Source organism: Ambystoma mexicanum, chromosome 12 (assembly GCF_040938575.1).
Source record: "Ambystoma mexicanum isolate Mex_15411 chromosome 12, UKY_AmexF1_1, whole genome shotgun sequence".
NCBI classification, from domain to species: Eukaryota; Metazoa; Chordata; class Amphibia; order Caudata; family Ambystomatidae; genus Ambystoma; species Ambystoma mexicanum.
This window is the reverse complement of record NC_090936.1, coordinates 1,235,210,206-1,235,225,345: the sequence shown is the minus strand read 5'-3', so window position 1 is coordinate 1,235,225,345 and position 15,140 is coordinate 1,235,210,206. Positions and strand designations below refer to the sequence as shown.

The window sequence follows — 15,140 nt, the reverse complement described above, 5'->3', positions numbered from 1 at the left end:
CTGCCAAGAAAGACCTCACAAACAGAAAATGGCAAAAAACAAGGCACAGGCCATTTTGACAAAATTGACACCCATGGGTGCTGTACTGAAGCTGAGGTTTCAGCCTACAGTGGTAGAAAAGCACAATGGTAGTAAAAAAGAAACCACTGCCACCAGCCTTTTGAAGCAGTGAGGGTAACAGAAAAGTGTTACATGAGAAAGTAGGATAAGGGGCTACTAAGTAACCCCCCAGCATTCCACTTAAGATGGTGTGTGTTGGACCTACAAAGAGAAAAGTTAAGATCAATTTCATCTTATTATTCTTGGGAACTGTAGTTCACCCAAGAAAAGGTAGTTAAACCTTAAGAGAAATCCAAAGGACTTCTCAGTGACATTGCACTGAAGGTGCTGTGTGTCACTATACAAAAAGCAGTTGCCTATGTAGTTTGTCAGACTCCAAAAACAGTGAAAACATAAAATCCAAAACAGGGAAAAACACATGAGAGAGTGAGAAAAAGGTGCCACTCACTGCAGTCTTTCTACTCTGGTCATTGCTGTGTTGGTCGGTGTGGAAGGGGAGGAGCACCTGACAAAACTGGTTTCTCCTGCGGGGCCGCTGCAGAGTTGGCAGATGAGTTGCAGTCTGCTGCAGTTTGTGCGGTCCAAGCGGGACAAGGAGACCTGCATGATGGAGGAATGATGCAATCTGCGTAGCTCTAAGCTCTGTAGAAATGGAGAAGGGGAAGGAGAACCTTTGGTCTTACAAGCGGCTCTGCCACCTAACCAACTATCCAAAGGCGAATCATCACATCCCTTGGGTAAGTGAAAAAACAGAACTGCCTCTATAAACATTTCACTGTCTCTCACCCCCACTCCCTCTTCTCGATCCTTTGAGTTGAGTAACAGTCACCCCTCCAACATGCTGCTGTTACTATGGCTGCCTCCACACACCCACACCTTCCGACTGAATCAGTTCAAGAGAATGGCCCAGAACCTACCGGCACCATAGTGTTAGATGTATTTATTTAAAAAAAAAAGAAATCGGCCAAACTATGAGCCACATATGTCCTCAGAGAGACCCAGAGTGCCGTTATGTATCCAATTACACCTCAGACTTCCCAGACTCAACGGCCTCCATGACCACAATTGAAGTGATCCCAGTGGCAGTTTCAAAGGTCGCCCAGTATAGAAATTTAGGAGAAGAAATTGAGAGCGAGAGGGAGGTTGCCCTTTGGCCCGCTGTTAGGCAGAATCCTCTGTAGTACCCTTAGGGAACACTACAGACAATTAAGTCCACAAGTGGTAGTACAATTTCACCTTTGGTACAAGCCTGTACTACACAGTTATAGTGGTAGCAGTAGTGGAGCAGCCAGACTTATCTCAAGTGCAAATGAGCAGTAATAGGGATTACACAAAGGACTACAATTACTATGACTCAAACAAACACTGACTCAAGGTTTCTGGTTAAAAATTATAAGTACATTTATTTTTAAACCATCTGTTCACAAAACACTTCACTTCTATTAAACAAAAACACACTCTAAATATACCACACACAACCAATTCCTTTGGTTCAGGTCAATTCAAGGTAAGTACATTAAGATTTGACAGACCGGTGTTGTAAAACAAATGACGCTACCTTAGGTTAAGCAGCGCTCACTTTTTGAAAGTAATGACAATTCGGATTTACGAAAGAAATGCATACCCGCGGGGAGAATTGTAACCGTAGTCAAATCACATTTAGCACATTGAATAAAAACCAAGGTAAAGGGGATAAAAATCATAGGCAATACTTTTGTCAAGGCACATGAATCACAGGGCGTATTCTAAGAGGCAGATAAAGTCAATAGGCCTGCGCCAGTGTCAAATGGAGCAAGGCTCTGTTGTCGAGGATCACACAATTAGAACTATTCAAGATTAACGTTGCCAGTAGTACTCTTGGATATTGTCAAAGGGAGGCAAAAGTGATAAGAGGGATGGAAGAAAGGACAAGCCTTTGGTAAGGAAAAGGGCTCACCCTGATTCCTCAAGGTCGGACGTAGAGAACGACCAAATGGACACAGTACCTTATTCGAATGAAGAAAGCTGGTGCCACGGCAGTTGTTGCTCGTAGTTCCTGCAGACTCACGGTTCTTGAAGCTTCAGTTGTGGGGACAAGAAGGAGGACGTCTGGAGCGATCTGCACTACCCAGGGATGAGGCCAGCAGCAGCAAAGCAACGGTGAATAAAAGGTGCACTCCTTTAAAACAGTAGAGGGCTCTTCTGATGGCTATCCGGACCACTACAGCTTTGTGCAGCGATTTCGACCCAGGAGAGGATTCTCTGGCTGTAGAAAGGTGAGCTGGTTGATCCCACCAGGCCCAAGGCAAGAAGACTACGGGCTGGATCTTCTCTGTCGTTGAAGGGTAGATAGCTCAGGACTGCAGCAGGGCTTCACCGGGACTCGGGAGTTGCAGCAGCTGTCTTATTCCCTGCTTCTCTTCGGTTCTTGTAGTTCCAGTGGCGACTCTGCTTTCTAGCCCAAGAGTCCTGCCTTTTATGCCAAAATCCCTCATTCACACAGCCTGGCTGTCAATCACTCAGCTGGGGAGTTGTCCAGGCGGACAACCACCTCAGCCAATGGACACAAAGTGCAACTTGGGTCTCCAAGGAGACCCTGTGCAGGGGGTTACTAAACCCCTTCCTCACATTCAGCCCACCTAGACACCCAGACGCCAAAGGAGGGCTTCTTCATAGAAGCCCGCCAAAGGACGGCGAACAAAGAAGGCAAACCTGGTTTGCCGCGCAAAGTAAAACCCAAGAAGGATATTAACACAAAGAAATAGCGTCTAAACCCGACCGGAACCAAAATAAAAAGTATTTGGTCAAGTGGGCTTATGTTCGAGGCTAATACAATAGCCTAAAACAGTACCACATTTATATAGTATAATCATGGTAGAAAAGTTAGGGTAGATACCACTACCACCAGCCAACTCTGTTAAGGGAGCAAAACAAGGCTTCAGGAGGTACAGGCAAAAAGGGATCAGAGTTAACCCTTTCCAATAATCCATGTAAGATGGGGTGTACTGGGTCTGTAGGTTAAATGACTACATAAAGTAAATGGCAACTTTACCTGTTTCTGGGGGACAGTAGTCAGCCCCAGAAAAATGGAGTCAGTGGGAAGTCTTAGAGACAACCCTGTGTTACTGCACTGAAGGTGCGGTGTAACACACACAAGAAGTGGGGCTCATGGAGTGGTGTGGCTCCAGAGCCCAAGATCACACAAAACGTACAAATACACATGGCAAAACACATGTAAGAGTGGGAAAAAGGTTCACACTCTTACCAGGTGGAAAAAATAAACCCCAGAAATCCAGCAAAGCTGCTGAGGGACTCACTAGGTAAGGGAAATTAGCCATAAATGAGAATTCTCCCTAACACCCGCGATGTCAGCATGGCGACTGTTTCGGGTCAATATCCTCCTCCGACGCCACTCCCCATTACCTCCTCTGTTCTGCCCTCAAGCCCTTTGAATCGAACTATCGTGGGGTCCCCCAAGCCCGAGATCCTGGTTTAAGCAGAGGTGCACAACCCTTACTAGCATGCACAAGACTCTGTCAAGAAGACCACCTTGTTACAGTTATCTGACAAAACCTCTATGCTTGATCCTGTCGAAACAGCTCTAGAGGCGGTCCACGAGATGGTCTACAATGGGCCATCAAACACTCCGCCGCGAGTCGATCCCGGGAGAAACACTTCATCCGAAGTCCCTTCTGTAGCTTTCAATGGGGTCATAAAGGTCCCAGACTCTTCCAAGGAAGCTCACGCTACGAATGTAAGATCATCTAGGCCCCTGGAATTAAATCAACAATATCAGACTGAACAATAGTTGAACCCCAAGTGATCACATTGAAGAATCCTAGAGCCTTCGCATTTCCTGCAAATATGCCCTCCAAACCAACTCACCGTAGTGGGGGCAATCCGGCTAAACTATCAATAATCTACCGAAAGGCGACTTCAAAAGGTAATCGCTCAACGGCAAAGTTCTATCTTTTTTCAGTCTAAAACAAAGAAAACAAATCTCGCCGAGCCACCATGGGAACTTTCGGATGCGGAAATCCTGGAGGGACTCGGGGACAACGCCTCGACCTTGAATACTCCGGGTCACTCACTGGAGCCTGGAGAACATGCCTTAGTGCCCCCAAGCAAGAGTGGGCTCTGCCTACTGACCGGATACCAGCATAAACCCATGCAAAACGGTGGACCCCCTACGTACAACACTCCGGTTTTACCCGACCAGTGAATGGGAAGAAAAGGGCTTGGACTCTGCCTCCTTGAGCCCCAAACTCATGACGGAATAAGCATTATAAGGAAGATACTTCTTACATTACCACAGATTTCCCTTTAAGCAGCAGGAAACACAAGGGCTCAAAAGGAGCATCATCCTAGGGGACAACCAAGGAGGAGGGCGTCGGCCCTAGAAACCGAGCAACACATTTCAGAGCTGCAAATACAACACCCTACAATCTCTAAAACTTGAGAGAATCCTGGATAAAGGGGACGACTGGATACTGAACAGGAAAACTGTCATGTTTTGCTCCACTTGATCCCTAACCTATTTCAAGTCCTATCAACAATGCCATCTCTCTTGGGGCGGAAAGTCAGAGAAGAATAAAGGAAATAAAAACACTTCAAGATCCACTGGGGCTTGGACGCGTCCCGGAGGGCCCTAGACCCAACTTGAATGTTACAATTCAATTGGACCGGCAGTTGAGTCAAGGGAGAGAGATAACAACTACCTCAAATCAACAGAAACAAGGCCTGGATAAACGAAACTGGTCTTGGCTCCCGGGAGCTTTGGCCCGACGTGACCACGTATAGCCACTCAAGTTGCCTATGTTACTCCCACCAAACCCAAGATGCCCATGTTACACCGCTTAAATATGGAATACAAGGTATTACAAACACTTGACAGTATAAAGTGATGTTAATCTGGGGGTTTACGACATGTTATGTTTCCAGCAAACTTGCTTGAGTGAGAAATCCACTCTCGACGGGTACAAAGTAGTTCTGAGTCCTGCAGCAAATGGGCAGAAAGGAAGACCCACATTGGGCCTATTGACAGCGCTAAGATCTGGCAGTAACCTACATTTTATGGAAATAATCTTCTCTAATCTATTCACTCAAGAGCTCCTGGTGAGATGGAGCTACCCAGTGAATTGGGCAACTCGGGACAAATCAACTACAATGGTAATCATAAACCTGTACTGAAATCCTCAAGCCATGTCAAATGCGTCTTTTTTGGACATGACCACCAGCTTGATTGATGATGCATAAATCAACCAGCGCACCCCCTACATCATTCTATGTCGAGACCTTAACGCCAGATGCATAAAGGGGGCTTGTGGTAGGGGGGCCCAAGGAAGATCTGCTTCTGTGGCCAGAGGAACATCATGGATGTCACTAATGGCCACACGTGACCTGCACACACTAAATAGACAAATTGCTGGGGATATACTGCCGAGGGAGACCTGGGAAAGAGCAGACCAGCTAGCTGTGATTGATTACATCTTTGTATCAAGGAACCTTCTGCCTCTTGTTTCCTCTTTTGTAGTGGTGAAGATGGCTAAAAGTGACCACAACTTGTTGTGCACAGGCTGGTTTTGCACAAGCTGGTTTGCTGCGATGGAACAAGAAAGATTAAGAATGACGTCATCAGTAAAGTTATGCAACAGTGGCACTCGATTGAAAATGGCCAAACCAGCAATTGACAAGCTAACATCAAAATTTAAAGAAAATTCAAGGTCCAATGATACCAAAGAAGAGGACTCAAAAGTGGAATACAGCCCCCTGCTTGAATGCTATTGCATTAACAAACGAGGGACACAGACTGGGAAAATTAAAAGACTTCACATATACAATGTCCTTATCGTGGAAAAAAGAAGAACGCTCAGAAAACTAAGACAAACAGCGGCCAAGACAAAACATCTTGACGATATAAAAAAAGAAAATATGGCTAGTAAGACCTATAAAAACTGGCTCCTCATGCACAAAGAACAAATGTACCAAAATGACTCCAAAAACATGTCAAAAGTGATATGTGGAAGGAAGGTAAAAGACTTCTGGTCACTAGTCAAGTCTACTGCAGGCAAAACCATGGACCTGCAACAGAACAATGTTAAAGAACAGGTCTTGGTGACCCACTTTTTAATCTTTTCTACACAAAGATAAACAAGGAGACCTCATCTTCAGTGAGTAAGATCGAACTATGGGGCATTCCTCATGGTGTAGACCACATACAGGGGAAACTACGTGAGCTAAATACCTCACACGCTCCCGGCCTAACGGCCTGACCAACGCCATATTGAAAGAACATCCGGAGTCAAGGGCGCTTTTCATTCATAAATTGATGGAGCAAATCACCTGAACTCACTCTATTCCTTGCTCGTGGAGGTAGTCAGTAGTTGTCCCAATTTTCAAAAAAGGACAAAGGGAGAACCCAAAGAATTACCGTTCCAGAGCCCTCCTGGATGTGATTGGAAAGGTTTTCGGTTCTCTCATTTTGCAACAACTTCAAGACTGGACCAAGACGGTGGAATGTAATGACCCATTTCAAACTGGCCTCCTCAAGGAGATTGGAACGGCTGCAAACATCTTCCTTCTCAGCATTTTAAAGGAAATGGTGCAGGATGGCAGATCAAGGCTTTTTGTGGCTTTTGTCAGCTTGGTTGAAGCTTTTGACCAAGTCAACCGACAACACTTGTGGGGAAAACTGGCCGGGCTGAATTGTCCAAACTCTATCTTGGAACCCCTGATGGCTCTTCACTCTAAAACCATGAAAAATATGCAAAAATAAGATAAACTCCCGTCGGGGGAATGAGACCAGGACATGAGTTGCATAGATAACAAAGTTTATATAATCATAAACGTTGCCATCAAAGAACTGTGCTGCCCGAGAGCACCCTGCTGAAACAGTACATGGGCAGCACATTAAATGGACACACAGCATCACTGATGACGACATACATAGTGTACACATTATTGCATCGGATTGGAGAGGGGCCTATAGAACAGCTGATACTATAAGGGATACAGGATGTTAATTGGCTGCCGTCTCTCGGTTGCTCTTGGCACACGTGGGTCAGCTGGGCTCATCTCTGCGGCCTGAAGGTCATGTCGAGGGTGCATCATAACTATCTAACTAAACTAAACAACAGGAACTGATAATGCAGAAAGAATGGCACACATACATGTTTGCATGACTGGGGGTACTTAGGTCAAATGAGCTAATATATTGGCATTCCAACCTCTACACTTTGGATTCTCTTTAATACTGCACTCCCTGCACAACGGTACCCACCCCAAAGGTTTGATCTACCATCTGTCCTTCTTGGGTCCTAGTGATATAGATGGACATGTGTTGCTTTTGGGAGAATATCCTGCTACACGGGTTTGGGCTGTGGTGGGGGTTCTAGAGTGGTCGGGGCATGGGAGGGCCATGTGGGTATCAGCATGAAAAGAACAGGTGGGTCAGAGCTGGTGGCCTCTAACCTGACAGGATGGGGGTTGAGAGGCACAGGCAGTTTACTGGTGATGAATGGGCACTTGGACCTATGACTTGTCACTGTCTCACGCTCTCTTCAGAGCACATTCTTTCGGAAATTATACTACGGGATTGTAACAAGGCATGGCTGGGCTTCTGTGAGAACAGGGCTCACGCGGGGCTGGCAGGGGGAGGCAATGGTGTGGGCTGGCGGTGCGAGGTGCTGGGGATGGGAGAACTGCATTTCTACAGAGAAATGGATTTCCAGGCCTAGTAAAAAGATGGCGTTGGGCCTAGTTCAAAATGGCTTCTTATTGCAGAGCTGGGGGCTATAGTGTATGTGTTATTTTTTATGGGATGTGATGAAACAGAATGTTGCGAGGGTGGCAAGGATCGTTTCCTTCCCAACAACCACCATGCAAGTGCGACTGAATCAATCTGGCCTACTATCAAGCGAAATCCCCACAGCCAGAGGCGTAAAGCAAGGATGCCCACTCGCCCCAGCACTGTTCAACTTCTTCTTGGTCGACACCCAGCAATTTGAGCCCTCGATAAAATACTTCCCCCCAACCATAGGGGGCGTCCGGCTCAATCGTCTTTTGAATGCCGATGATCTAGTCTTAATAGACCAAACTCCCGTGGGCCTCCAACTTCAGCTGGACAGCCTGCAAAAATAAATCAATAAGAACGATTTGGAAATCAACATAGGGAAAACAAAAATCATGTGTTTCAAAAGAACAAAAAAACACAATGAGAATTAAAATGGTTTTTGGGCCGCACCAAAAATCGAGCAAGTAAAGTATTTCAAATACTTAGGAGTCTTGCTAAACAACAGCACAGTTGAAACATCGAGGGTGGACCACCTCCAAGAGAAAGCGAAGACCCTGGCCAGTCAAGCTGTTGCTGTGAATACGAAATACAGCTGCTCTTCTATACAGCCAGCGTTGAACTTCTACAAATCAAATGTAGTCCCCTTGCTGACCTATGGCGCAGAGGCCATGATAAACATCCCGGACAGGGCATGGCCTCGGCTTGAGGAACTCTTTTGGAAGAGAGTACTGGGTGTCCTTATTTCAACCCCGGTTCAGATCATACGGAGGGAGCTAGGTCTTCTGTCCTTAAGAGCTGTGGTGGAATGGAACAGTCTGGCTCTGTTCCGTAAAATCATTTTATTTCCCCAGCCGACAATCTTCAAGATCTTCAACAAAGAACTGTTAGGAGAGTCTAACACAACTCTGGAAAACTGGGCAAACAAAAACAGAGACAAACTGGGGATGATTGACTGCACTGCAAACGATCTGAAAACAAATCCTGTGAGAGTAAAAAAAAAGTTAGGAGAAAGTGACTGGATTATTACTCTTGCCAGCGTCGTCGGCTGCCAGTCAATTGCACTTCTACCTTTGGAATAAAGAAAACTAAATTCACTTCCTGGATATCTGACAAAATTTCCCAACAGACTTTATCGTGATACATTTTTACGAATACGGCTAAATAGCCTACCCACAAATTAGATCATTGCAATACGAGCCAAAGATGACTTTAACACATGCCCATTTTGTAAAGACCAGGACTGTGTCGAAACCTTGAAGCCTCTCTTGCTCTACTGTCCAGGCTTGACCAAGGAGAGAACCAGATCATTTGGTTAGCTTCTGTTGCATTCTCCATCTTTCACTGCAGAGGATTGGTGGGCAATTCTAATGAGTGGAGAAGAGACTGCCTTTGTGATTACAGTGGTCTCGTTCATGGTCAAAATCCTCCCAGACAAAGGAGAATAGATGTTCGACCATAAAACAAGACTCATGGTAGACCATGTTCTCTTTCTCCTCCTCTTTCTTTTAACTGGTCATATTTCATAGATAAATAAACTGGCTTAAACCTGTCTTAAACCTTTTGTAAAAATTGTTTATCAATTAAAAAAAAATACAAATTAATGTTTATAACAAATTTAAAAGTCCTAAGTCCAGCAAAAAGCTGGGGGTCTCTAGGGTGGGAGGAATTTAGCACAGAATGGCCTGGAGAGTGAGCGAATTGCAGGCCCTGTGATGCTGTCACTGGCTTTTAGGGCAATAGGACAATGCCCAAACTAAAAATGCAAAATGCTAGTGTGGGCCAGTTTTCATGATCAAATTTGGCCACTTTTTTGGTCAATGTGGGCCGTTTGATGAGTTACTTCGCTGGATGTTTAAATACTCCCCCTTGGGTACTACTCAAACAGACTGTCACAAAAGGAATTAACTATCATTTGCAACTGTGGGCCACTTTTTAATTGGTGCCCGAGACAATTGTATGCCCCAAACTGACCCTGGGCCCTGTCCTGAAAGCCACCTTTTTCAATCTTTTCCAACGTCAAATACACTTAGAGAGCATCCTTTGTTCATTCCAAAGGTCATAACACAGTTCCTTCCATCTGTCGCAGATAATTTGTTTGCCAGCCTGGATGAGGAGGTTATCCACCTCCTCATCCATCCAAGGAGGAAGAAAGTCTGCATAGGCTCGATCCCAAGAGGGCCCTGAGTTTCTACATCATCAGGACAAGACAATTCAGTCTGGAAGATCAGCTGTTCATTGGGTATACATACCTGAAAACGGGTAAAAGGATAACAAAGCAAACTATCTCTAGATGGACAGTGTTTCTGAATGCTACACTAGAGCGGGTAAGGAAATCCCTGAAGGCTTTAGGGTGCATTCCACTTGGGGTGTGGCAGCTACCACTGCTCTCCAAAGAGGAGTACCTGTAAAGTATATATGTCAGGCCGCAATGTGGTCCGCCATGCACACATTTGCTAAACACTACTGCCTGGAGACAGTATTCGCAAATCAGTCTTGTTTCAGCAGGGCTGTCCTCCAACATGTGGTGGCATAATCGCCATTGAGTTTGCTTCTTCCCTCCTCCCTAATGGCTGTGCTGCTTTGGGAGTCTATCTAAGATGAGGAATCCGTGGGAGGACACAGTCCATTAGAAGAACAAATTCCTTACCTCTGGTGATGTTCTTTCTACTGGATGTTTCTCCCACAGATTCCGCCTCGCCTTTCCAGTCTACCCCGGAAGTTAAGCAGCTCCCTAAATCGATTATACAATGACTCTCCCTTAACTCTTAACTGACAAGTTTTTGTCTCTAATCCTTAACGTGGCTGTGCAAGAGGAAAAAATGGCAACTGAAGTCACAGGGCGCAGAGAGCTCTATTCTTACCCACATCTACGTCACGTCAGGTCAGGTCAGGTCACGAAGATGGCCATTGATGTCAGTGCACACGACGCCCCCAGCTAGGAAAGATTTGCGAGAGGTGCAAAGCAGGCGAATAAAGATCTAAGATGAGGTTCCGTGGGAGGAACATCCAGTAGAAAGAACATTACATGGAGTAAGTAATTTGTTCTTCTGTCTGCTGTGCGTGGCTGGGGCGAGCATGGTTCGTGGAGTGGGAGGAACACAATCTTAAGGAAGTTGTTGAGGACAAGGCTGAGAACATGGAGAGGTTTGATGGTGCTCAGGAAAGCCAAGAGGGAGGACTTCCAAGAAGGGGATCTGGTGCATGTAAACAAGGGCTGTGTTATGGCTAAAGGCGATGGTAGGTTTTGTAGTCCACAGAGGGTGATGAAGGTGTTTGAGGATGGCATGGTTATGGAAGACAGGAATGTAAGCAAGACACTCCATCCAGACCTGTTGAGCATATTGATAAATGAGTGAGAGGGAGATCTGTTATGTGGGAGCTTTCTTTTGGTTTCCCCTAAGTTACCCAGAGCTGTGTTGTATCTCGAATGTCCATGAGCATTTGGCTTCTGGAAAGGTGTGTGGCATTAGGGAGTTAGAGGCTGAAGATGAGGGGAGCTCTGGGGGCCTTTATCTGCACACTGTTCATCCATGAGAAATTAATAAATAGCCTGCATGGTGGTCCCTTTGAGACAGCCTTCTGAAAGGGACATTGCTTCTGCAACCTTGACCTCAGCGTACAGTGTCCACTGATGCGTTAGGGTTAGGGTTGGGACGAATTACCCGTGGTGAGTTATTTGTTCTTTTCTGATAATATAATTAAGTGATTCATCTATTAAAATATACTGTTGATTATTATTATTATTGCAACACACAAGTCCTCAAACACAAAGAAAATGTCCACTCAATAGGAACATTATTATACAGTTGATGACACAAGTACACAATATTGTCAGGAGTATCCTACGATTCTGCACTTAAAATACTACTTTAGCTCCTATAGAAAGGGTCCGTAAAAGACACTCCTTGTGTCACAGAGCAACTGATTGCTAGAGGGTGGTCACCCTATTATTCTTTACATTGTAACGTGTCACACACATGAACATCTACATCAATGTCTCAAGCAGCAGGGAAACAGAAGAAGCTCTTAAAAGCAACATTTTCCAAATATCAACGAAACCTGCCTAGATTCACTAGTTTCTATAAAATGGCCGGCGCTATAGCAGAGCTTTCACCACGAGGCACTCTTTCTGATTGACAGCAGCAGCCCTCTGCAACCTCTGAAGCTCTTGCTTGCCTGACTTGATGCTATCAGTTTACATTCAAGTGTTGAAAAGCAACATACAAATAAATAAGTGCGCCAATAGCAGCCAAACACTAGATCCAGGAGGGCAATATTTTTTTAATTATTTGACAACCTTTGTTTCTGTAGTGCTGCTCTGGGCTCACCGCTTCATCCTAAACTCAGAAGGTATTTCAATTCACTGAACTATGAGGGAATTCCGCTCGTTGGGTCTGCCGGAAGTGATCAAACATGGATAACACAGACTTTTCTAAAAGTCCAATATGACTGCATGGCGATGGCAGAGCTCCTTGTGTGTTGCGTGCTGTAGTCACATGTTACATGTTGCAATGAGTCTGTCCTTACATTGCAGACGTGAAATGCACGTGCAAAGTTGGATATGTTGGAGATGGCTACACATGCAATGGGAACCTTCTGCAAGTCTTGACGTCCTTCCCCATCTTTTCCAACTTTCTGGCGGTAAGTGCACCTACAATACACCACTATAAAAGCATTTATTATAGTAAATTCTCCTCTACAGATTCCAAATGTGCAGTTGTAGATTAGTCAAGCTTTTGCAGGGTATTTTGTACCCTAGATAAACACACAACTGAAAAAAATGCCCATTTGTTATTTATTTATTTAGAGGTTTTTGTAAGTATTATCTTCAATATGATTGTTAAATACACAGTTAATGAAGGATCGACAGTATAGTGATACAGCATATGCACGCAGATCAATGCAATCCAGTGACAATGTTTAGGACCATATCAGAATGATGACATTTAATATGCGAAAGATCAAACATGAACATATCAGTAATTGCCAGTGCTGACGCTGCCTTTGTGTGACTGCACAGGAAATCCTGCGGTACTCCAACAGCTCAGCCAAAGGGCAAGAGTTCCAGAGCTACCTCACCAACCTGTCCATCCAAGCCACCCTGTTTGCACCAAGCAACGACGGGATTGGTGAAAATGAGGTAAGCACAAGTATCATCTTCTTTTCTCTAATCTAATCTTTCAGACTTGAGGTGTAATAAATTGCTGCACATCTTGGCCATAAAAATGTCTTTGTGTCAGAGGATGATAGCCACGAATGTGATGGTGTGATAGGATGAATGCACGAGTCATCGCAGAAATGTACTTAGCAGAGAAGGAGAAACATCCCTAGAAGAAAGCCATAGAAGATATCATGGACAAAGAAACAACACTGAGAGCTGTGTGATGATTCGCCACATATATATCGTCACTGCTCCCTGTAACGCTCACCTGATTCTCGCAGAGGCGCCGGTCTTGACTGGGCGACTACCGTATCTTCAAAGGTGATGTGTAGCACCCGGTTGGCTCTTTGGGCTGGACCTCTGTGCACTGTATGCCTGACGTGTAGAGTAAGATGTCTGCAGATAGAAAATATGGGGTTAATGAACTGGGGTTATTGGGGTGTCCCTATCTCTTTCCTCTTCTCCTCTCCTGTAGACCCCCAAAGGTTAACGCTCTCACCTTAGGTAAGTGAATGCCGAGCTCTCCATCTGCCTCGGGGCAGGGTGCTGTAACCAGTTTCTTCACTGGATAGGTAGCGCAGGCCTCTTGACTTCAGAGGACTGCTGTCCGTCGTTTACTGCACGAACGGTAAGTTTCGAGTCATTCAAATGTCTTTAAAGTCTTTAGTAATGATGTCTCTTGTTTTGCAGGGTTCCGGCGATGGCGGATGACGGGCTGCTTCACTATGCGCTCTAACCGTCTTTTTATTTTGCAGGTACGAGTTCGGAGCGGCTGCAGGGTGCCGGAATACCCACTGGATTAGATGTGGAAAGGAGTAATGGCACGTGAGTATTAAAGTTCCCCAATGTCTTTAAACGCACCTTGTTTTGTCTTTCAGATGCGGGATGCAGCGCTGAAGGCCTCCGGAGCGTGCGAAGAGTTGGTAAACTTTTGTCTTTCAGATGCCGGAATGCAGTGTGAAGACCTCCGGAGCGCACGAAGAGTAGGTAAGCCTTTGCCTTTCAGATGCCGGAATGCTAACCTGTTCTTTCTTGTCTTTATAGGTGTTGCTGAAGACTGGATTCAGGATGGTAAGCCTTTTTCCTTAGGCCCAGGACCGGATGCAGAAGACACGATGAGCGTTCTGCTGCAGAGGTTGCAGAATAACGCAAAGCAAGATTCATCCACCGGGTGTGGTTTAAATAGCCTCCTGTAGTGCTTAGGTGTCTCCTTCCACAGCCACGCCTAAGTAAGAAAAGAGTTCCTGGTAAGAAAAGAGTTCCTGCCTTCCAGAAGAGTTCCAGTGTTCTGAATCTAGGGAGTGGCTCCAGCCCCACCCAACAGGAAAAGTAGTTCCAAACAGAAGAGGATCAGAGGCTCAACTGGCAGGCAAGTAAGCAGCATGGTCTGCTGAAGGTAAGTCCACCCAAGCATTATGAGCCCGGCGCTTCAAGCGCTGGGACTGGGCATATTTATGAGCCTGGTGCCACTGGCGCCAGGACTGGGTCCAAAAGGTCCCAATTGGGACTGGTTGGCACTCGGAACCTGGGTTATGGATCTGCTTCCAAGGGAGTTGGGAAAACCCTGACCTTTTGGAAGCAGAGATCATGACAGTACCCCCCCTCAAGGCCCCTCCCAAACCGGGCTTCTCTGGGGGTTTTGGCTTGTCAGGAAATGTTCGGTGAAATCTTTTGATTAGGCGAGGAGCGTGGACATATTCAGCAGGTTCCCAGGATCTCTCTTGGGGGCCGTAGCCTTTCCAGTCAATTAGGTAGAATAGTTTAGATTTGGAGATCTTGGAGTCCAGAATGCTTTTGACTTCAAACTCGAGTTCTCCATCCACTAGGATAGGTTTTGGAGATTTGGTTAGTCGGGTTTGAGGTTGCACGGGTTTTAATAGAGAGACGTGGAAGACCGGATGTATCTTCATGTGCGGGGGCAAGTCCAACTTGACCGCTACTGGGTTTACTATGGTAGTGATGGAATAGGGACCAAGGTATCTTGGGTTGAATGTGCGTGGCCCTTTTAGAGATAGATATTTGGTGGATAACCAGACTTGATCCCCTACTTGATAGTGAGGGGCTTCCTTCCGATGTTGATCTGCTCCTTTCTTGTATTGTTCTTTAGCCCTTTGAAGGTGAGAAACAGCTTCCTTAAAGGCTTGGGTG

The 15,140-nt window shown here is 45.6% G+C and overlaps 1 protein-coding gene across 1 annotated transcript in view; it reads left to right on the top strand.

The window, feature by feature from the left end:
* STAB2 (stabilin 2) overlaps window positions 1–15,140 on the top strand; it is a 1,783,079-nt gene that overhangs the window by 1,666,613 nt on the left and 101,326 nt on the right. The window contains exons 63-64 of the mRNA XM_069629923.1: window positions 12,366–12,472; window positions 12,852–12,971. Coding sequence (XP_069486024.1) covers window positions 12,366–12,472; window positions 12,852–12,971 — 227 coding nt within the window. The remainder of the gene's footprint in view (window positions 1–12,365; window positions 12,473–12,851; window positions 12,972–15,140) is intronic.